Source organism: Fundulus heteroclitus, chromosome 8 (genome assembly GCF_011125445.2).
Source record: "Fundulus heteroclitus isolate FHET01 chromosome 8, MU-UCD_Fhet_4.1, whole genome shotgun sequence".
Taxonomy (NCBI): domain Eukaryota; kingdom Metazoa; phylum Chordata; class Actinopteri; order Cyprinodontiformes; family Fundulidae; genus Fundulus; species Fundulus heteroclitus.
The window spans coordinates 19,653,517-19,677,552 of NC_046368.1; the positions used below are offsets into that span (position 1 = coordinate 19,653,517).

At 42.4% G+C, this 24,036-nt stretch overlaps 1 protein-coding gene across 1 annotated transcript in view; it reads right to left on the bottom strand.

Moving 5' to 3' along the window:
* The window catches only part of LOC105921165 (probable E3 ubiquitin-protein ligase HERC1), a gene marked incomplete at its 5' end in the record, with an annotated part of 45,971 nt that overhangs the window by 14,928 nt on the left and 7,007 nt on the right, over window positions 1–24,036 (bottom strand). The window contains 24 exon segments of the mRNA XM_036140292.1: window positions 620–747; window positions 1,499–1,726; window positions 2,820–2,947; window positions 4,509–4,636; window positions 4,826–5,103; window positions 6,033–6,249; window positions 6,596–6,845; window positions 6,925–7,090; window positions 8,267–8,461; window positions 8,565–8,617; window positions 8,711–8,970; window positions 9,134–9,333; window positions 9,440–9,567; window positions 11,147–11,333; window positions 11,660–11,743; window positions 13,942–14,111; window positions 14,714–14,927; window positions 16,519–17,297; window positions 17,634–17,922; window positions 20,956–21,184; window positions 22,332–22,415; window positions 22,523–22,762; window positions 22,881–23,048; window positions 23,841–23,936. Coding sequence (XP_035996185.1) covers window positions 620–747; window positions 1,499–1,726; window positions 2,820–2,947; window positions 4,509–4,636; window positions 4,826–5,103; window positions 6,033–6,249; window positions 6,596–6,845; window positions 6,925–7,090; window positions 8,267–8,461; window positions 8,565–8,617; window positions 8,711–8,970; window positions 9,134–9,333; window positions 9,440–9,567; window positions 11,147–11,333; window positions 11,660–11,743; window positions 13,942–14,111; window positions 14,714–14,927; window positions 16,519–17,297; window positions 17,634–17,922; window positions 20,956–21,184; window positions 22,332–22,415; window positions 22,523–22,762; window positions 22,881–23,048; window positions 23,841–23,936 — 4,899 coding nt within the window.

Consider the following 24,036-nt stretch of genomic DNA (forward strand, 5'->3'; position numbering starts at 1 on the left):
GCGAAGGACAGAAGAGGTGGTGGTGGGGGGGGGGGTTCAAAGGCAGAAAACAGAATGAAAACTGTACATTATACGTTTGGGGTGAACAAAAATTAAACATGCAACATAGTCATTGTGCAGAATAAAATGCGTCAAAGGATGTACAGTAAAGGAAACGGGGGATGAGAACTGGGCAGCGCATGTTAAAACGTTTCAGACGCTGAAGTTTTCCAATAAGTAGAAAGAGGTTTAGAAAATAAAATGACCAAAGTGGCTGTTTTAGGCTAACTGAGCCAACATGAACTTAAACGGTGCATCTAAAAAGCAACAAGTCAGTTTTATTATTCTGTTCATAGAGAAACTACCAAGCCTTACATACTTTATAGATAGAAAGATAGAAAGATAGATAGATAGATAGATAGATAGATAGATAGATAGATAGATAGATAGATAGATAGATAGATAGATAGATAGATAGATAGATAGATAGATAGATAGATAGATAGATAGATAGATAGATAGATAGATAGATAGATAGGACATACTTTCAATAGTAGCAGGTAAAGACAGATCTGAATAAACCATTTTCTGTTAACTTCATACGTTTACAATGCATTTTCACTCCTTGTGTGTGACAAACCTGGAACAGAGACAACACTACAGGTTGTGTGTTCTCATAGCTCTCCGTTGTGCCCAGCAGGATCTTCCCGCTGGGATAGCCCACAGCAAACGGCTTGTCTTCTGAGTGCCAGGCCACACAGTTAGGGGCTAACAACAACAAGAACAACATCGGTTGAGGTGAAATATGTGTTTTTTTTGGACATGCCAGTCATTTTGAGTCACTTTGAAATGAATCGAAGGACTCAATCGGAGGTAAGAATGTATTCAAAAGGAAACTGTATTCTGTACATTCCCAGAGATCTCGGTGATTATTTTAGGCTGACGGAGAAAAAAATGCCACAGATAAAAGGAAGGCCAATTGTTTTGCTGAAAGGTTTCTCCATTTTATAATTTTGAGCTATCAACCATTTGAACCTATCATACTTCTTTTCTTTTTTTACTTTGACTGATTCAAAACGCTCAGCTGTATGCCTTGCTCTGACATCTTGTAATTCAAGAATGAAATGTGCATCTGTTAATCTATGCTCTTTGCAAAAAGGCACATCATTCCAGGTGGAGCATCTCAGAGTCCTAACAATTAATGTAAATTTAGAGCAGCGATGCTTTAGTGTGAAGACAGGAAGAGCCGTGCTGACAGCTCTCCTTCCTCCTTTATTTCAGACTCTTTGGCCCGTCAGTCCTCATATACTAGCTCATACGTCATCTTAAATTTATAGATAACAGGACCATCAGTATTCTAATTGAAGCAGAAAACAAAATCACTTACTTAGAATACGCATTATAAAAATAAATGACAAAGGTGCTTTACTGAAGGACTAAATGTATGTGTCTTTACAGCTCAGAATTAATCAAAAACAGTTTGGGATTTTGTGTTTTATTCCAGCGTGCCTCTCCTCACCCTCTTGTCTGTGGCAGTGTACCAGGTCGGTTCTCTTCACCAGCAGGTCCAGCTCTTGCATTGTGACTTGCAGCCAGCAGAGGGAGCCATCCAGCCGTCCCACCAGCAGACTCTCAGCAGGCCTGTTCCTGGAGGCTGCGGACTGGTCCAGCAACCACAGATTAAAGCTCTGAGCCCAGCACAGAGCTGTGACCCGAGAGCTCTGATCTTCCACATGGCAGAGAGATCCTGAAATGTCAGAGACAAAATTCATATTAAGTTATAACCAATGCACACATTACAACGACTTTAAACGTTGTAATGTAAAGGAGCATTTTCCTAATGCTCAGTGATTTACGCAAGGTCATTTCGCTAATTTAAATGCACTACATTAAAATTTGAGATTTAGCTAAATCATATTACTATGCATTAGGTGTTACATTTTTATTTATTTTTTTACTTAGAAGTGGTTTGCTGCTGATTGTGAGGCTGCGGAGATGAGAGTCAGCATCTCTAAGCTCGACGCAATGGTTCTCAACCAGGAAAAAGTGGATCAGGAGTCTCTGCCTGAAGCGGAGGAATTTAAGTATTTTGATTTGTTGTTCATGAGCGATGGTAGGATGGACCGACAGATGGGCAGATGGATTGGGCTGCATGAGCAGTAAGCGGGTGCAGCTCAGGTCTGTTGTGGCGAAGAAAGAGCTGAGCCAAAAAGCAAAGCTCTCGATTTACCGGTCAGCCTACGCTCCGATCCTCAATTATGGTCGTGAGGTATGGATGAGGATTAAAAGAGCAGGATCCCGGATACAAGCGGCCAAAATCGACTTGCTCCAGATGGTGGGCAGACTCACTCTTAGAGGTAGCGTGAGGAGCTCTGTTATGCAGGGAGAGCTCAATATATAGAGCCACTGCTACTCTGCATCAAAAAGAAACAAGTTCAGGCATGTGATCAGGATGCCCCCTGGCAAACTCCCTTTGGATATTTTCCCTTTGGATATCAGTGGAGACACCAGGGAATAAACAGAGCTCTGTGGAGGGACTACAGCTCGTCTAGCCTGGGAATGCCTCAGGATGCCCCCAGAGCGAGCTGGAGGATGTTGCTTCCAACACGGTCTCAGTTAAGGGGAAGAGAAATGAAGAGGATGGATGGATGGATGGATAAATATTCTTTTAACTTAGCTGGAACAAATTTTAAAGGAGATATCAGGTTTGGCAACAACTACTCAGTTATTAGTAATTGTTTTTAGCAGCTGTAGCCATTTCCAAACTCAGATGACATCAAATCCAGAGGCTCACGCCAACCTGCAGACTACAGCAGCAGCTGTAAGAGAGACAGACAGACCTCGGATGTTCATGATGTTGATGTGTTTGTTCTCAGGAGCCGCCAGAAAGTTTCCCCCGGTGCTCCAAAACACAGGAGGCATGTGCTGACATCTGCCTGCTCGCTCAGAGCCCGACCGGTCCGTTTTACTGCAAAGTATCAAAAGATAACAAAAATGCTGATTTATTAACTATACATGTACAGCATTACAGGTGAGATGGTTTTCAGACGATGTCATATGTTCATCCAGGGATTCCAAGTTTAATCAGAGACTTCTTAAGACCATTATCATTTAAATGTAAGCCCTAAATAAGGGTCATTTAGAATGACCATGACCCGGATGACTGAGAATCTTCACCAGCAAGCCCTAAATAAATTACGATAAACAGTTTGTTAGCTTTTCACTAGCTAAACATATCCTTAACTTATAAAGGTTGTTAAATATAATTGTGTCAATTTATGTTCTTGTGTTTCTGGTGTGCGAGTAAAATCCTCGCACACCAGAGTAAAATAACTAAGAGGCCTTATAGAAAGTAAGAGTCATAATAGTCATTGCCATTAGGTCAAAATCCCTGTTTTCCAGCTAAACACTGTTATTCATCCCCTCTTTCATGTAGAAGGGTCTGGTAGTGGGTAAGACAACAAAAATGTCTTGGTTTCAACTATCGAAATAAAAAAGCAAACGCAGCTCTAGTTCATCCCTCCTGACTGCCAGAGGGCGATGCTGAAAGCAATGAGCATCTGGTGGTCAGGAGGGATGCTTAGAACCCTGGATTTCTTTGACAGGTTTGCAGGAAGGGCCAAAAGTTGGATTGATCTGATTCTCAAGACTGGTCTTGGTCTAAAGATCATCTGAGAAGTAATTTCCCCCTGGGATCATTAAAGTATGGTTGAGGCTGAGACCAAAACCAACTGCATCTTAGTGTTAAAGTCCTCCATTTAAACCCCTTTAGGCTTTTTCTTTTACTCTGACTGCCAGCGCCGATATATAAACACTTTTCTGACAGTAAAGCCCAAAAGTTAAGTCGGGCAAGTCCCACCTGTCGCCTCCACTTACCCTGCCTGGAGCGGATGATAAGTCAGTCAACATTTAGCGGGAGGTATCTGCTCCTAGGATGTCTGGCTTGTCCGTTTAACTTGTTACCAACTTCAGTTTAACCAGCTACTCTGGAGCGTTGTTAGGGGTTGGCTAAGGAGCTGCCAAAAACTGATATTCTGTTCTATTGTTATGATTACATTAATGATTGTACAAAAAAATTTTTTTTTTTGTACAATCATTAATGTAATCATAACAATAGGTTTCGGGCTTGTTTGGTCAAGACTTTGCATCGGGTCAGGTGGTCTTGGCTGCAACATTAATGTTTTCTTTCCTGTAATAACGCCATCATTCCTCAGCCAGAACTACTGGCACACAGAATAAGTGAATGATTAAAAAAAAAAAACGTTATCAGAATAAGTGAAAGCTGAACAAGTTTACGACGTAACTAAACACTATTTAAACAGAAAAAAAGAGTTCTAATGGAAAACCTGGAAATATGAAAGATTTTTTGAGGCCTAAAATTGAGGGAAGTTTATTCAAGACTTTTTGGGATGCTGCAGAGACCTTGTTAACTTGCTTTTAAAAAGAACGTTAGGATATGTCGTTTGTTTTTCACAAACTAACAGCCAAAATAGATGAACATCAAGCGGTCTATATGGAGCAGATATAACCTGACAATGCAGGAGAAGGTGGTCTGTAACTCCACGGTGCTTTGGCTGATTCTCCACAACTGCACCACCTTGTCCTGAGAGCACGTAGCAAGCAAACCCTGGTCACTGCTCCAGGAACAACTCGCCACCTTTCAGAGAGCAAAACGAGCAAAAAAAGGTTCCCATGTTAAAATCACAATAACTAACAAGCAAAATTCATACGTCCAGCCAAGCAGCGAAATGCACCACAGAAAGAATGACCGTCATGTCAGGCTGTGTGATCGTTAAAACCCATTTTCACAGTGCGGCTAGTTAAAATAAACCTTCATTTATCTCACCTTGTTGTAATGGCCCTCGAGTCTCTTTAGGGGACACTTGCGCAGATCGCCAGCCAGGTCGCTGTATGTTTGGGGCCGATTTGGACTCTCTTTCCCCGCAGCAGCCAAGGCCTTCACCAGCTGCTGCGCTGCCCATTGTCGGTGCTTGCTGGTAGGACGCGCGGAAAGGACACATGCTGCCAGCGCGTTGGCGAGCTGCAGGGGGCCAATTCTGGTGCTCAGGTGAGGTGAAGGAGAAGGAGGCAAAGGTGAGGACGCCATCCCTTGGTTGCCTTCATCTAGGCCAAAAGGACACACGCGGAAACGGTGGACAACGCTGCCGTTAGCGACCAAATATAATGTCGCCAGTCGGGAAGAGGGTCATTCTCCTCACAGACATGTATACGTAGACGCGTCATAGGGCGCAGGTTCGCACGTCAACGTCACCGCCATATTGTATGTGGCAGAAAAAAGTTGAGTTCTGTTATTGTGAACGTGGATCAGAAAAGATGCCTCATTCCTGTGCTGCAATAACTACACACACACACACATATACATACATACATATATACATACATATATATATATATATATATATATATATATATATATATATATATATATATATATATATATATATATATATATATATATATATATATATTTGTGTGTGTATGTGTTATGAATATAAGGATCAATTTGTTAGATCAAAACATTGTGGTCTTCACTATTTCATAAAACCGTGTCACATGTGAACCTTTAGGAACAGACTTTTTGGGTGAGTATTAAAGAGGTAAAATTAATAATATGAGGAAAAAAAGTCCTAGGTCAATAAAGTAAAAATAAACCAACAAACACAAAAGTGATAATGTTATGATAAAAACATCATATTATGAGAATTAAGGGGGAACATTTCCAGAATAATCACAGTTCACTCCTGAAGTAATAGGGCCAGGTTAGATTATTTTAAATATTTTTATTCTTTAGGAGAATAAATTCAGGAGAATGAAGCTAAAGGGATAAGAAAATAAACGTGTAATATTACCAATAAAAATACTACGAATACAAAGTATATTAAGAGATTAAAGTCCCTCTGATACTGTTTAAATGACTGAGTAACTGCAGATTTGCCACATTTAAGATAGCGGACGCCCTGACGCATTGCAGCATAGGCAGAACCCGCCCAATGACGCGTCTACTCTTATATTATGTCTATGATTCTCCTCACCGTTAGCGTCGTGTTCAGGCCTGTCGGTGCCGTGAGAGTGACTGTTCCTGTCAGTGAGCAGCGACACCAGATGTTGTGTGACCAGGAACGTCGGAGGCGTCGGGTCGGTGAGGTCCCTCTGTTGCATGGCTGCTTGGGTGGAAGTTGTTAAAGTCGCCCTCTGCTGTGGTTCCGGGATGGCGCCGACGTTCACCCCGGTAGCCGCGGCCATTAGGTCCTGAAGGATGTAATGTTAAGACTAAGAAATTTAGAAACCTTTGCTACATGTTTAGCAAAAAAAAAAACTTTTTCACTGCACTAATATTTAGAAATGTTAGTGCAGTGGACATTTAGAAATGTCCATATTTTATAGTTATTACCAGAGGCTTCTGACTGTGTACGACGTTTCTGTGACTTTGCATGTAAAAAGAAAGATAAACTGACCTCTTAAAAAGGGAATTTTGTGGATTTGCTAATTTTTACACCTTCTCTGCCCCCGAAAAAAATGGACACCGAAGAACAAAAAGTGTACGACGCTGCCGTAAGAAGCAAACGCGTCTGTGTTTTGACTGAAGCAGGCTGACCTGAGTGCATATCTCCACCAGCTGCTTGTACGCAGCCGGGCTGTGGGAAACCACGCTGCCGATGGCTGAGGTGAGAGAGCTGAAGCAGGTAGACTTGTGGCGCTCCGTCACCAGGGCCCTCCCTCCTGGCGGATTGTCCACCCAGGTGTGCGCTCGGCCCCCTGCGGCTAAGGTCATCAGACGCACCAGGATCCGGATGTCCGCCAGCCCCAAGGACTCCAGCCCGTTAGACTGGCTGCCCACCGACGCGCTGGAAAGCAAGGCGGAGAACTGCAGCTAAGCAGCACGTTAAATAAGAAGAGATGAAAGGCCGGCGTGGCGGTATTTACCTTGAGGCGGTCTGAGACAGCGCTCTCATCACCATGCTGTAAGCTAGCAGGATCTGAGCTGTGGCCGTGACTCTCCGTAAAGCTTTTAGTCGGTCGTGGGTGTCCCTCAGAGATACAGCCTGCTGGCCAAGGCTCAGAGATGTCTTCTGGTCCACAGCCACAGCTCCTGATAGGAAAATAGGCGTAAAAGCCATCACACAGTGCCACGCAGAAGGTTTTATACCCCCCTCCACGTTTTGTCATGCTACAATAGCAAATTTCAATTTATGTGACAGACCAACACCGGCTAGTTGAAACTGCATAGGAGAAAAACAGTCGTCAAACTTTTTTTTTTAAACAAATGAGATTTGAAAAGTGTGTAATGCATCTGTTTTCAGCCTCCCTTGCTTGCCAAAATAGAGCTTTCTGTTATCCTTACTGGTTCTGCTGTATTTGAGCAGCTTCAACCCATATCTTGCTCTTTTTCTGGACAAAAATAGTTAATTCAGTGAAACCTACATACTGCTCCTTTGGCCTTGCTCTCAGTAAAACGATGAAAGAGGTTTTCGACACTGTTGATGCTCATCTCCTCCCTTTGATTCCCTCGTAGTTTAGGAACTGTGCCTTCAAACATGCAGAAGTCAGTTCCATAAAAAAAAAAATAAAAAAAAACATCTGGATCCTTCGGTTTTATCAAAGTTTAGACCCAATTCTAATCTACCCTCTTATCTGCAATGTTTAACAAAAAAAAATGCTTTTATAAAAATTACATTTTTGGAAGAAATAGCAGTTGTAGAAAAACACCAATCTGGCTTTAGATCCCAGAATAGTAATGAATCTGCTTTATTTAAAGTTTATGATTGCATCATCATTAACAAGCTCAAGTTGTTTTTACACATAAAACTGACTAACTAACTACTTTGTTTTATCCACCTGGGTGTTTTTGTTTCTATATATTGATTTTGCGAAGCACCATTGTTGTTTATGTGGAAAAGGATAAATGCACAATGCTCAAATAAATGATTACTTCATCGTTAGAGCCACCTTTTGTGGCAATTACCACTGGAAATTATTTGTGGTACATCTCTACCAGCTTTGCACATTTAGAGGCTGAACGTTTTGCCCATTGTTCTTTGCAGAATCAGACTGTCTGGAGAACCTGCCACGGATTCTGAACGGTATTTAGTTCTCAACTTTGACAAGACCATTTCAGCTCATTTATTTGATTTGACTTAAGCCATTCCATCTGTGTTTTCCTCCTCCTGTGAAGTGTTGGTCTTGTGCCCTGCACAGCAGTCAGACGGTTGGCCAAAAACTTTGCAGCAACCCTTAAAATAAAAATACAAATACAAATTAATAATACCTTTAGAAGCTACCCTTGTTGGACAGGATGAGCTGTAAACTAGAGCGCCCAGAGGATCTGGTTCGGCAAAGACAATTGGATCGGGGACCAGCTTTTTCTCAGTCAGCCCCAGTGGTCTCAGCAGGAGCCCAAAATCCTCCAATCCTGTCAGTTTATCTGCATCCTCCTCAGCTTGGTGGCTCATTTCCCACTCGTCTGGGAAAAAAAACAGAAGCCTCACAATAATATCTTTCACAATTAGTACAACGGTTACCTCGTTTAGTTGCATCCTTCTTTAGAGGCAACTGGCCGTCCTTACCATCTGAAGTGTTGTCCATTTGGCCAATCAAATCCGAAGTCAGACCTTTGATCCTGCAGCAGGACCAGAGCACAACAATGACCATCAGAAAGCACGAGAACAAGAGTACGTATGCAGTTTACTCACACGCCGATCATCTCCTGTACCTTTCATATTTCGAATTTGGATCACTTGCATTAGCAGCCAGATACTTTTCCCTGCAGGAGCTGCAGAGGAGGTAGAAGGGGAAATTGGAGCCACACTCCCCTTTGAACCAAACGTCCACGTAGGCGCCGGTGCTGTCGTAGCCCTTACGGGCCGCACTTTGTCCACAGCCTGGATGTCGTCGCTTTATGTGATTGTTGAACTGCAGGGTGAAGGTGTTGCACAGCTCACATTTCACCATCTGACTGTGCTCTTCCCCAGCCTGGGAGAGAAAAAGGAAAAAAAAAAACAGTATAAAGATAATATAGGTCCAATCAATTAAAAAAATGAAGCTAATCTTAGGTTGTTGAATGCATTTATTAGACTTGTGAAAGTTTGATTTAGTTTTATCCATGTTAACTGACAGGACAGTATGTTTATGTCACCTCCACAATCTGAAGTGTGTCTCTCTCCAAACTGAAGAACGAAGGGGTGAGGAGGTCCTCATAAGCCTCTTCATGGTAAAGGTCATCCATGTAACTCAGCTCTGACTCCTCCTCAGCAGAGAAAGGATGGAAGTCCACATGCTCCGGCCAGTCGCCCACGGCTGTGTGGAGCTGCGGCAGCGGGCTGGGCGGCGGCAAGTCTGACAACGCGAGAGTTTCCGATCAAAAAATGCGCGTGAATGGAAACAACCGGGCTTTCCTCTTAGACCCGAAATGCGTGTGCTGCGTCTCTGCCGCGACTCTAACCTGGTCGTCTGAAGGACGTCCTCTGTGTAGGTCCTGAGCGCCGCCGCCGCGCAGGAGGAGGCCTGTTCCTCGTGAGGTGGACGTCCAAGAAGTTCTCCCTCTGTATCCAGTCGAGCCCCGGCAACAGGCTGCAGACGAACCAGAACAACGGTATGCCGATACTCAAAGGTGCCCGGACAAGGCAGCAAGAGGAGCAGCTGTTCCCCCATTTTAAAAGTGAAACTAAGAATTTTCTTGTGGCCACCTCATTGTTTCCCCCCCATAATATCAGATCACTAATATCATTTAGATCAACAAATCAATATCCCTGCCTCAACATATTTGAGCTTGAATCGCTGAAGCAGCTCGTTTCTGGTCAGTGCAGATAATTATTCGTTTCACCACTTGGGGGCTCTCACAGACTGCACAAAGAACACCGGACTTTCACCCTCGGACAATAATGAAGCGTGGGGAAATAAATTGGACTGTAATGTCAAAAAGACTGTTGAACTGCCGAAGCCACAAATGGACTCTGTACCGCATTCGTATATTGCACGGTTTTAATAATACTCACCTGTACACTGTGAATCGCACACTGTCTATTTCCCCTGCATTGTTTACATTGTTTACATTTCAATTGTTTACATAAATCACTGCTGCACTTTCTCCTGAAATTTACTGCAATTTACTGTGATTTTTCAAGCTGTGTGCAAACGAAATTCCGTTCTGTGCGCACTTTGTGCATGTGTAAAGTTGTCTAAGTCTAAAAAGTAAGACTAGCAACTATATTCTGTGCATGTCAGGCTATTCATGGCAGCGGCTAATAAACTTGGACACTCTTGCATTCAGAAGAGGGTGTCTGACTCTCCGGCATGAAACCACAGGGGTCTACTCGCACAGGAACTAGATTTAAGCCTAAAAAGATGCCGTTGCTTAGTTTATATGAAAATGCTAACCTAAAACAAACAATCATCTTCTTTTTCTGTATTTCTATAAAGAGTGTATGCAGCTTCTTTCTATTTTCGCCTTTGCTGCCCCATTTTACTAGCCTGGGTGCCATTCCGAACTTAGTCCCGCCCACAACGCTTTAGGTCGGGAAGTTCGATCTGGCATTGCTCAATAGTAGCGCGAGTATGCTCACCCAATATCTGGCGGGCCAATCAAATTGTCAGGGCGGGCTTTATACGATGATGGGCAGATGATCAACAGTAACGTAATCAACCACGTCACCAAAGTGCGCTTGGGTTGAATTCATTTACAACAACGATGGCTGCCGCTGGAGAGTTGAGGTGTGTAGATTCTGCTATTAGGTCTGTTCTAGAAGATATCGACAGGTTCGTGTGTTGAAGGACTCCTTGGATCCGTACATTCTTTTTGCAACACCGGCAAAAATCGTTAACGCTCATCTTCTTATGCTAGGCTAACAGTTGAGTTCCGTTGACAACAACTATGCGTCGCTTAACATACGTCACACACTCCGTTGCTCTTATTGGTTGTAGGTCTATCCAATTGAGTGCAGAGGAATTTTTTTTCCTGGTTCGTTCGAAACACGCCCCATAATCACAGCTCTATGGAGCAGTATCAGACTCAAATGCTGACTAGAATTGAGTATGACAATGTCAGGCTACCATTTTACAACACAAATATGCAGCCATGCCTATAGTTACAGCTGCACAAAAAGCTTTAAAAACTACCTGCAGGTCATGACTGACTTCTCTAATTTCTCACCTTTCACTTGTTTGGTTGGTGGGCCTTTCAGGACACTGCACCGTCTCCGGCCCCTCGGGGGACGGGGTTTCGGGGGCTCCCTCCAGTCGGGGCGACTCCGCCGCCTGGTGCTCGTCAGTCAGGGGGTGCTCTAACATCCAGCTAGCCAGGACCTCGATGGTTTGAGAATCCAAGTCACCCGCTACATCTTAGCAGGACCACGTGGAGATGGAAAACGTGAGAGTTCAAAGTCAAAAGACGACTCAAGAAGTATGTAGTTACTACCATCAAAAGGACCGTGCTAAAGTCTGACAGACTGGCGCATCGGTTCAGAGAAATATGGTGTGTGCTTTAAACTGGTGCAAAAGGAGTGGCATTTTTGGAAGGAGAGCCTAAAGGAGCTTTAAAACTAGTGGTCTATCAAACTTTATTTTTGGACTACATATCAAACACACAATGAATGTAATAAATAAGAAATCAGAAAAGCACATGAAGCAAAAAATTGTTGCAATGAATACACTACAAAAGCAGTACCTGCTGCCTCCATGGCCCAGTAGATATGTCTCATAGTGAATCCCATTTCTAGCAAACGACTGGTGACAAACATTTGTGTCCGTTCTGGTGGTTGAGGAGAAAATAAAAAAGGTACACAAAAAGCAAGAAACAAACCCATCCCACAGCTCCAGCTTGAAATGTACACCATTACTGAATTTGCTTTTAAATAAGTCGTAAGATTTTAATTCGTACATAACCGTTACACCAAATTGTACTATTTTTTTTTAAATGATTTTCAGGTTAGCTTTTCACTAGAAAACTCAAACTACAAATCCCTTCGATGGCTGGTTCTTTCCCATCTTAAGGGCAAAGTACCCTATTTTACAGGAAAAGGTTCAACTCAAAGCTGGGGGACAAATACTACACAGTGAGTGCCAGTGATGACAGGAAATACTACAGTCACCTGTACGCTTGTGAGAATAAAGTGTTTTAGGTAAGAGACTGCTTTGTTTTACCACATGTTTGCCCATCATCTCTCTCGTAGATTGTGTTGTCAAATTAAATGTATAAACTGCTCTCTCCAAACAATCCCATTCACATTTTAATTAGCTGCAGCACCAAACTATTTTTTTTTATTCTTAGTATTTATATAAGCATTTGGACTTTCTTTCCAACCACCATATGTGTAGCATTAAGTTGAAGTGTTTTTTTTAACTGACTGTAGTCAGACTTACAGGGTTTGAACGCCGTGCCACATTATGTCTTTGCGATATTTGTTTTGGACAGACCCGTTTCTGTACCGCAGTTAAGTTGGTCAGAACCAGAGCAGAAATTACTTGAATGGTCCTAGAGTTTTAGTTTTCTGAATTGCAGGCAGATCAGGCCAGCCACGGGGTGCTTAAGGCCCTGTTCACACGACAACGATCCACTGAACTAAAAATGTTTTCCATTTCTGTTACCACGTTTACATGACAACCTTCTCTTTACAGTCTCCCTTTACAGGGCGACAGCAGAAACTTGACAACAGTGTAATTCCCAGGCCGCGCCACTAGTGGAGCTATGTTCTTTGAAAATCAACATGCGCATACACTGCAAAAACGGATCTAAAAATAAGTAAAATGTTCCTTAAAATTTGTGTTTTTGTCCTAGATTTGAGCATGTATATACAATTATCTGCCAATGGAATGAGTATTTTGACCCCTAAAATAAGATTATTAGACATCCTGCACTTGAAATAAGATGATGAAGATGAGTTGTTCCTAATTTAAGTGCAGAAATCTTATTCCATTGGCAGATCATCTTATTTACCTGCTCAAATTAAGGACAGATACACTCATTTTAAGAAAATATTACTTATTTTTAGTTCTGTTTTTGCAGTGTACGTAATGCCTAAAAGCCACCACAACTAAGACACGTTCTAGATGGCAGAACTGTGGTTTTTAAAACTGTCGCCAGCTATATTGCTCCTGTGTGCACAATTTTTTTTACTGATTTCTGTCACACAGCGCATGAATCAGGGATTCCCTGTATTAAAAATTATTTTTTACCCGTTTAAACGTTCTCGAACCATTACTCTCTGGAACACGCTTTCAAATTTTGTCGTCAGAGAAAACATTAGCCGTTGTTGCATAAATGAACAGTACAAACGCAACCAAGTTGTTCCATTTTCACCAGAAAACGTCATGTAAACAGGGCCCAAATCCACTGGACATGGTGTCTGATAGGGCTCTGATTTATGGCTTTAAAGACATTTTGTGCTTTTCATCCATTTTAAACAACTTTTGCCGGAATAATCGGCCGTCTTATTTTTGCTTTACCTTTGTTTTTATTTTATTTTTACGCATTTCTCGTGAATGAGTCCAGCTCTCGTGAGCTATGAGCCTTAGCGTCGCTTTTTACGACTTTTCTAATTGTGCTAAGTGACGTTTAAGGTTCGAAGCACAGAAGATTTCAGTCTTTTCTAAAACTGTTTAAAATGACCACAACATAATTGACGATGACAAAAATGTGCCATTCAAGCATGTCGGCGTATGCATGCCTTTAGGTGTCAATAGCAGGTCAAAACACATGCTGTTTTGAGCAGCCGATTAGCTGTGACCGGTGGCTAAACATTTAAGACCATGCAAAAATAACTTTCTGTTAGACCATCTTGATCCCCTTTATACATCATCACAGAGAAGAACACGTGTCAAAGCTGATCCTACATGCACAAGTGTGTGTCAGTAGTGTTTAAACAGGATGCGTTTGTCTTTAAGCTACATTGATTTCCTGTTGTTTGTGACATGGTCCCCCCTATCCCTAATCCCTGGACTTGTTCTTACCCAGGCTGCTTCTGGCCTGTGTGCTGCAGGGACCAGGCTCCATGAAGCTGGTCTGCTGCTCTGTGAAGGCATCACACGCAGCAGCGCTCGCAAAGCTGAAGCACGGGGACAGCAAGGGGGGGGCGCTATCCAGGCCCGTAAGTGTGGGGAACCGAGTTAGCAACACATGCCTAGAGGAGGTGAAGATATAGTATATACAGTAACAACAAAGATGAAGCTCTAAATCCTCAGGTCAACATTTGACGCGTCAAACTAAAGAGAGGTCTAACACTTAAAAAAATTAAGTAATTAAAGGCGGTTTCCCTATAACTTCTTGACATTTTAGTCAAGCTATTTTCTCAATTGTTCTGGGACATAATTAAGCTTTCGACATATGAAAAGATAGCTCTAGGGATTCAAGTCTATTCCCGTTAAAATGATCAAACCACCTCCCTGGAGTTACTTTCAGGACATTGAATCAGGGCTGTAGCTCTTCGCTTGACACTCACTGACGTTACAGTGAGTCGGCCGGGTTAGAAGAACAAGCAGGTACAGCTGCAGCCTTGGTTAAAGAGAGCAGGTACAGTCTCTTACTGTCTTTAGATTAACAGCACATCCTAACTCACCGACTCCCTGGACCTCAGAACAGCAGCCGCTGCCAAAAGATTCGGGTCTGCTGTGATCAGCAACAATGGAAACCCTAAGTATGACGTTTGTTTTCTCTCTTATTACTCAAAAAAAAAAAATTCCTTAAGCAGACATTAAACTAAATGTGACAATTTTGTATACTTACTGGAGGAGGCTGATAGGAAGGAAAGGGTTGAAATTTTCAAGTCCCTCGGCCTGCAGGTTTGTTGGCAAAGAGGATGCCAGGTCGTTACTGGAAGAAGAGGCAGAGACTCTGTTTGATTGGCCGAAGATGGCAGTGCCTTCTGAGCCTGCGCTGTACAACGACACTGAGCTGGAGGACTTGGAGATGGACTGAGAAGACAAGTGGCGCCCGGATTCTGCAAGTAGAAGTGGTGATGAAGTCTTAGTGAGTCTTGGTTGCTTTAAGAAAATGTCACAGTTTGCATTCTTTTAAACACATGCAAACTGTGCCTTGAAAGTAAAAAATATATATATACACTTGACATGAAGTCAAAAGAATAGTTTTGACTTCATGTTTTTAAATATTTACCATATTTACAACAGTTCTAAATGTCTTCTTTGTTTAGCTTTTTCCTTTTAAGGCTTGAAAACTTCTGTCTGGTGTAATTGAGCTATATAATGTGTTGCCCTCGTGAATGGAGTTACTGAAATGGGGGAACTTTTTAATATTGTAATTTATACAATAAATGATGTATATTGCACACTTTGCAATTATGGCCGCCCCTGGTAAAGCCGTATAAAAATAAAAAAAAGTCTTAAAATAAATTAATCTTTAATTGCGGTAGATTAACTCTCACTGAAAATTATATCAATATGAAATAATGTGCACACTGGCACCCCTGTTATCAATACATGCTACAACCCCCTAAGTAGGACAGCTGGTAATCAAAGACCCGATGATGATCCGTTTTCAGTTTTCTCTAGAGTCCACCACATTTTTTCCCCCCGACGTCTCAGTATTTCAGAGGGTTGGTGAAGCCATGCACTCTGACGAGGTTTCCAGTGCATTTGGAAAAGAAACAGGCCCACAGCATCATCACGGCTCTTCATCTACACCAAACAGGTGTTTGTTTTACGGCAGAGTCCGCTGGAGTGTTTGCTGCAGAAGAGATCAAGTCTCATCTGACCAAAGATAAGGCCAGTTAAAGCTATGTCGGTGGGACAGAAAAGTTTTTTTTTTTCCCACTGATGCGCCCCTCAAACAACTAGTTAGCACCTAACCGTCATTATGGAGACTTAATGGTCCCCAAGATGCCACCCTCTGCAGCGGCTCTCTGTCAATGAGCTTTGGAGACATTTTACCTCACAAGGAAGGCGAGATAAACACGGTTCTACCTCCTTTGGAGCAGTTTCAGTTGTTTTAACCTTCATCGTTAATGCTCTGACTGTAGCTAATTGTAAGTTTCAGGAGGTTACAATACTTTTGTAAACATTTTCTGACTTCTAAAGATCAACACAAATCTACGCTGCTTAAATGAGTTGTTCTCTGGTCTTTACCATTTTGAAGAGTGGATAAGAGAAGTGGCCCTCTGCGACAGTCACATTTGTTCAGAAAAAAGGAAGTTATAGATTATTAAACGTTTGTAGACACACTGACCAGCTTAAAAAAGGAAAATTTTGATTAAAAGAAGCTTCTGTTAAATGTATTTAATAAGAATTGTTCAGGGTTCCAATACGTTTATAATTTTGAAACAATTATTTCTTAAGATGCTTTCTCCACTGAATAAATGTGCTCCAACTAAAAGTAGGATTTGTCTTTTATATTTGTGATTTTGGGGCTTTTTACACAACATTACCAGTAAGAGTGTAGGCTGATGGTGGTAAAGAAGTTCAATACATTGTTGTCACTTTTGTCAGCCAATCACTGCACTGGGAAACAAAAGTCTAAAACTAAATCAATAACACAGTCAAAAGGTTTCCCCGGCTAACAAACATCCATCTAGATACCTTTGTGTTCTTTTTCGTCCTGCAGTCTGCTCAGGGCTCCTCTGTATATCATGACTTGAGCTCTCTCCAAATCAGCGAGCGACACGGGCTGCTTGATAGGACAGGGCCTCACCGCCCACTTCACCATGCTCTGGACTACGTACTGCAGCACCGACCTAAGCTCGGCGTGCTCGTCCCACTGTTTGCTCTTCGCCTTGGCCTGGTCAGGGATGGGGCTGTGCAAAGAAACCACGGGGGAATTCGGAGGATCGTGCTTGGACACCAGGAGCAGATCTGACAGCCTTTCGCAGGTGAAAAAAACAGTCAGGCATTTTAAGCCTCCGACAAGAAGGTATGAGATCTTGACGGCTCTCATTTCAAGTGCAAACGCGTCCATTTTCGACGTCTGAGACGTTTGGAAAGGTTGCGCTGGGCAGGACAACTCCTCGGAGTCAGCTGCCTTTGTCGGAGGGTTCAGCGATGGAGATGAGTCTGTATCGACTCTCTGCTCCTTCGACTTCTTCCTTTCATTTTCAGACAGCCACGCCCCGCCCTCCGAACACTCCTCCTCCGGGCGGCACTGTGTCTCCTCCTCCTTCAGCATCTCCTCGGAGTGTTTCCTCCTGGGAGGCAGGTACGCCCCCTGCCAACCCTCTTCCTCCAGGAGCCTCATCAAATATATCAAATCCAACAACACCGCCGGCTTTACTCCTCCGAGGCGCGAGACGTCGCAGCAGGACACGTCGCACGGCTCCAGTGAGATGATGGGAGTGTCGCTGGGTGACCAAGAATTCATGGAGCTTAGTTATTAGGAAGGATTGGAAGAAGCCACAGATACAGCAGAGTGACACCAGGACGAATTCAACCAGGATTAATGATTAAGGAATGAGGAGGAAGAAACAAGGAGAAAGTAAGATCAGGGTTGAAATGATGTAGAGAAGGTAAAATGTTTGAGAAATAACAGATAGAATGAAAAATGCTAAAAAAATAAATAAACCAATGTACAAACGCTAAAAAGGACTAAGATGAGCAAAAAAAAAAAAAAAAAAAAAAAAAACTGCTTGGGGAGAATAAAACACACGTGAACACACTTAATCACGAGTTACATGATAAAAGGAATGTATTTTTTGCAATACCTGATGGAGAAATCCGTTTCCTCCCACTGCAGCTTAGCCAGAGAGCTTCCTTTTTTCAGGACCCCGAGCATGATAGCCCTGCGGCCGCTCGGCTTGTGCAGGCACAGACCCCCAGCACGGAGGCCACTGTCGACCCCTCCAATCACGGCCAGAACAGGCCACACTTCCACGCAAAGAGCAGTCAGCTTGGCCTCCGACAGGGTCTGGTGATGGGCCGCGAATTTCCCATTGTCTTCACCAGTTATGTCTTCTTTAGTGTCTTCCGTCTCAGTCTGGGGGGGACTGAGGCCTGGAGGAACATATGACATGGTAAAAATATAAGAAAGAGTAGATCATATTAATTAAATAAGTTCCTTAAGACCACCTCTATTAAAATACACTGGCTATTATTATTGATTCTCAAACAACAGATTTGAGAATCATCATCAATTTTCATTTTATATTAAAGTGATATCACTAGTAACCACAATAAGTTTGACATTACTGTACACATTTTCTTCACTACAACGATTAATGACTTTTTATCTAACAGTAGAAATACGTAGTATCACCTTTTGGTTTACTGTGGGCTATTCAAGACCTTTTTCTTGAGCACTTTTATTAGCTGACTTTTAAAAAGTTACTTTAAAACGCATAGAAAAGAAAAACGCGTCACACGCACCCTCCAGGAAAACAAAACCCTGAACATATACTGGAGAAGTGTACCAACCATTTCACGATATTGCGCTTTAACAGACCTCAGCATCAGCTTTCAAATTACCTCACATTCAATTCAATTCAAGAATACTTTACTAATCCCAAAAGGGGAATTAAATGCTGGTGTAACTTATATCATGGAGGCTTCTTCGACGAGTTGTTGTAGACGGAGATGGCTGCAGGCAAGAAAGATCTTCTGTAGCAGCTGACCTGTTGATGTGCAACAGTCTGATGAAGAGGCTGCTCAGGAGTGTCCGTAATCTTCATTTTATTAAGAATTCTTATTTGTAAAATCATCGCCAGAGGTTCTAGAAGAGTCCCCAGAACAGAGCCGGCCTTCTCTGTCCCTTTTTGTAGTCAGCTTGACAGTTGCGTCTCCAGTTTGTTGTCCATTTGAACACCGAGGTATTTATACTCCTCCACCTCGTGTTGCCCGTATCCCTATTTCTCTTTAACTATACAACCATCTCCTTTGTTTTAGCCACTTTCAGAATAAGATGACTGTTTCCACACCGTGCCACAAAGCGATCCACCAGCTTCCTGTCCATCTTTGATGCACCTGACAACCTCAAAGTCATCTGAGTATTTCTGCAGATGACAGGAATCTGTCTTATATTTGAAGTCTGAGGTGTAAAGAGTGAAAAGCAATGGTGAGAGCACAGTCCCCTGTGGGTCTCCGGTGCTGCTGACTATCTGGGTAGATGCACAACCCTTCAATCTCATAAACTGTGGTCTGTTTGGTAGTCTGATCCAGGTGATTGTTGAGACCTCAATCTAAGTGTTCTGCAGTTTACGACAAAGCAAATCAGGCTGAACTGGATTAAATGCACAGTAGAAATCAAAGAACACGATCCTCACGGCGCTGTCAGCCTTGTCTAAATGACAGAGGGTTTGTTGAAGCAGGTGTATGAAGTCGTTTTCACCTCCAACTCCACAGTGATAATCCAGCTGCAAGGGGTTCTGATAGCGGCTTGTTTGAGTCTCTTTAAGACCTTCATGATGTGGGATGTCAGTGGAACAGGTCCATAGTGATTTACGGCTGATGAGTGGGTTTTCTGTGGTACGGAACAATGCAGGAGGTTTTCCACGACACTGGAACCTTCTTTTTGGTCAGACTAAGGTTGAAGAGGTGCTGCAGAATCGCAGAGAGCCGCTCTGCACAAGCCTTCAGGACTCTGAGGTAGACACCATCTGGACCTGGAGCCTTGTTCCGGTTCAGGCTCTGCAGCTGCCTCTTCAGTGGAGGATGGAAGGGGGAGGCAAAGGGAGAAGCACCATCTTCTGATGAGAACAAACATGCAGAAGCAAAAGGGTCCATGGCTGAGGCAGAAGATAAAACCTCTGAGTTTTTTTTGACAGGAACGTTTTGTGTTGACTGTTTGGCTGTGGGCAGGAGAGGAGGATGCCGACGCCGAGCCTGTTCCTGAACTGAACCTGTTGAAGAATGCGTGCAGCTCATTGGCTCAGTCCTGACTCCCATCTGTCCGATCCTCCCTCTGCTTGAAGCCTGTGATCTTCTTCATTCCTGACCACAGATCTCTTATATTGTTCTGCTGGAGCTTGCTCTCCAGCTTCTTCCTGTACACCTTGTTGCGTTCTCTTATCTAGATTTTAAGTTTCTTCAGTATACTCCTCAGTAATTCCTTATCTCCCTTGTGGAAGGCTGTTTTTACTCGCACGTATTAAATGTGCCTACAGAGAACAGCTTGGCTTTTTGGATAGTGATGTCCAGATCCGATCCCAGGTAAATGACCAGTAGTGGACGACACCCACTTCCTGATGCCGGTCGTTGGAGTACTGTCCGTGATGTTATAAAATTATAAAATTCAAGGCCTTTTTTCGTGTTTATGGCTTGCAAAACTACTGCAGGCAACGCACATTTCTTCAATGATCAAGTGTGGCTTGCCCGTTTTGTTCCCCCACCTCTTATAATAGCTTGTAGTGAAAGAAAGACTGTGCTGGATGCTGCAGCTCCCAATAAGTATTTCCTGTGAGCCACTCTGCATGCTGGGCTCAGATATCCATAATCAAGAGATTGCAAAAACATCCTCACCAGAAGCGAGACACCAAGTTCTTTTCAAGACAGTGAGTTGAGTGAAATGCTGCACACTAAAACAAGCCACACAATATAATGCTGCTGTTTTTCAGCATTATGAAGTCATTGCTTTTCTTATATTCAAAGAAATCAAAAATGGCATTTGAAAGTTCTGTTTAGGAACACAACCTTTAGTCTATGGGGCAAAAAGAATTGGATATTTTCAGTATTTTGAATCTGCATAAAAAATAAATAAATAAATCAAGCCTCTTTGTGTGAACTTTTTCACTTGTACCCGAATAAGTAAGCAGATGCATTACTAAAGGGGACAAGTTAGATTTTGCAAAACAGGCTTCAGCAACACCCAAGACAGTTGCTGCATTCCTCTTTAAGTCTTATTTCCACTGATGTGTTAGTCTCTTCATTAAATATTGGTTTAAAAATTACTATTATTCCTCACATCATTAACACTGTATGTGGCATTGAAACAAAAATTAAATATTAAAGAAATTCAGGGATGAGAGACTGTCCTGAGGGAATGCATAAAGTTTGAATAAAGCAGAGGAAATTATGTTTGGGTATGTGTCTAACCTAAGCCTTGAAAACTCCCCGAGTCGTCTTCTCTCAGGATGGCACCGATGAGCTCCAAGCGGGAATGAACGTGTTGGTTGATGTGGGAGGACCACTGATCACACTGATGCAGCCGGCGTAGGAGCTGCACCGTTGCCTCCAGCAGCACGATGGTCCGGGGGCTGCAGAGAGGCTCTCCAGGCAGCAGATTACTGGGCATGCCTCTCATCTGCAGGTCACGCAGAGCCACCTACGATCAAACACACACATACTGAGAAACTTTGCCGTACATTAGCATTTACAGAAGTACTAACATCTTTATTATTCCCTTGGAATCTTAAAGTGATTTATCAAAAGATTTACTCAGTCGTTTTAAAAGTTTTTTTTCGCTCGTTATCTGACAAGTTTCAAAAGTAAGTAGTTTATATAGTTCACTAATAACCTAATGTGAGAAAAGGTGGCTGTAAGACTGCACGAAATATTATTAAAACCTAAATAATTCTGCTAAATTCTGCTGGAGGTTTTTCCTTCCCGTTAATGGGGAGTTTTTCTTTCCCCTGTCGCTCCATGCTTGCTCAGTATGAGGGATTGCTGCAAAGCCATGGACAATGCAGACGACTCTCCCTGTGGCTCTACGGTTCCCCAGGAGTGAATGCTTCTTGTCAAGACTTTGATGCAATCAACTGGTTTCCTTATATAGGAATTTTTTTTGACCAATCTGTACAATCTGATTGATTTTGATTTTGTAAAGTGCCTTGAGATGACATGTTTCATGAATTGGCGCTATATAAATAAAATTGAATTGAATTGAAATAGGGATCAGAACTGCAATGAATGGAAACAGTGCCACATAAATGCATCAGCAAGTACAAATAATCATAATAATAATAATAATAATAATAATAACAACAACAATAATATGAGGGAAGGAATGCCAACTTGTGTAAGGTATCTTTATGTGTTTTCGTGTCGTAATTTCTTATTCACATACAACACAATATCCAGCAATAGCCAGGTACAAGGTCTACGCAAAGACTACAAAAGAAAAAGAGGCTAAAGCTCAAAGAAAACATGGAAGGACCTTCAGAATCCCAGATGCACACTAATCAAAGTCACTTTCCTTCAAACTATGAGCAAATCAGGGGTGTGAGAAGGAAAAGGAATTGTAGATGAAGTTACACAGTTGTCCAGGATAGCAAAGAAAACGCATTTTATGTGCTACAAAGCAACAAAATGGCACACGTGACGCTGGGTATCTACCCTCACATTCATGTTAGATCTAAAGGGGCCATCTTTAGGTCGAAGTGTGCCGTCCACAGGGCTATCAATACTGACAAAAGCAAAGAACCGTTCTGCTCCACCAGGTTTTAAAGGTGAGCGTTCAGCATATTAACTACCTTCTCTCCAGGATTACTGCTGTAGAACAAAACACAAGGGTACAGTTCAGAGGCAACTACGCCCTCAAAAGCCAGCTTTGGCTCCTGCAAGAAAGCAAAAAATAATCATAATCACACAAACATAGCAGTGTTTAAAACAAACCGGATAAAGCAATCACTCAAAAGAAAGTTATGAACACAGACGATCAAACCTTATCGTTCTTTGCAAAAGATATAGTATGGGCCTCCATGTCCAGGACGCAGGTGATGGTGTCGCCCTGGGTGAAGGAGGGAAGCGTACGGACCAGCTCCCCTCCATGGTACAGGTTTCCACTGTAAGCCCGATACAACCACATGTCAGTGGTGGTATGGTGGTTGTGGTCTCGGACGGGCCAGCGTGAAACACCGATGCACGTGCCCTCATTTCCTCGGTTCTCTTTGGTAATGTAAAACTGCAGAATGGACGAAACGGGTTGATTAATACCTCCAGGGTAAAATCTGCTCGCCGATCAGTTAAAGATGTACTGCTCTGATTGGGATTTATTTATTTTGGCTTTTTTTTTTTTTAACCTTCCAAATGAAACATCCAGAGGTAATGCCGGTGGTTGCCAGGCCATAACCTTTTCCAACTGAACCGTGGGACAGGATGTTGCCGCTCTCCAAAGAACAGCAGACTATCTTGTCTGGGTCGAAGGAAAAATCTCCGATGGGGATACATTCATCAAAATTGCCAGGACTCTGCAGAAGGACGTGACAGATACAAAATAAAACAACACACGCTAAGCAAGAAAGAAAGCACGACTTTATAAGCAGAGCTTCAAATGAATTAATGCTATCATTTAGAATCCATTTCAAATCAATTCACGCCTTTGAAGGTTGGAAATAGGTAAAGCACAACAGCAAAGGGCATGTTGTTCTATCTATTATTAAGCAAGGAGTAAAGCAATTACATACAAAACTATATTAATGCGTTGTGCAGTTTTCGGTCACTATCTTGTGTATGCTTGAATGCTGACTTGTAATACGGCCCATATTTAGCACATTTTGCTGTTCTGCTACATAGCAAACTTGTCATCACAGGAGGCGGACACGTTGTTGCCAAGTCTGCGCATTATAAGCGACTTTGGGCTTGTTTCTTTCTAAAGTCGCTTGTAAATTCTGTGGGTGTCGTTTATTTGGGCTTGGCGTCTTCCCCCCAACAAAACCCCTTCGTCTGGCTATAACGCCGCAAAACAAGAGCTACTAACGAGACCTGCTTGGTAGCTGGCCAAAAAATAGCATGTGTTGTAAACTTGAGAAAATTCTGAGAACTGTGAACGACCGCTAATAAAAATTAATGCATTTGTCATGTTGTGTTGGTTAAAAAGAGTTATCCTTTAAATAAGTAAATGATGATGAGAAAACACATATTTTCATACACTGCTAAAGTTTTTTTCTTTTTTCTATTTTTTTAAAAAAGCACATTGCCATTTAAAAGCACAGGCTAGGACCAAACATGCTGTTTTATAGATGCAGTAACAGTGCCAATACCCCGGCCTCTTTTTCAATCGTCTCCTCGTAGTTTCGCTCTGCATGTGGCTCCTCCCACATGTAAACAGACAAAAGCTGGAAGAGTTGCTCGACAATCTAAAAGACAAAACAGGACCAAAAAAAATTAAAAAATCAGTCCACATCATGACATAACATCAAAAAAAACATGCATCTGTAAACTTTTCCTGAAGACCTT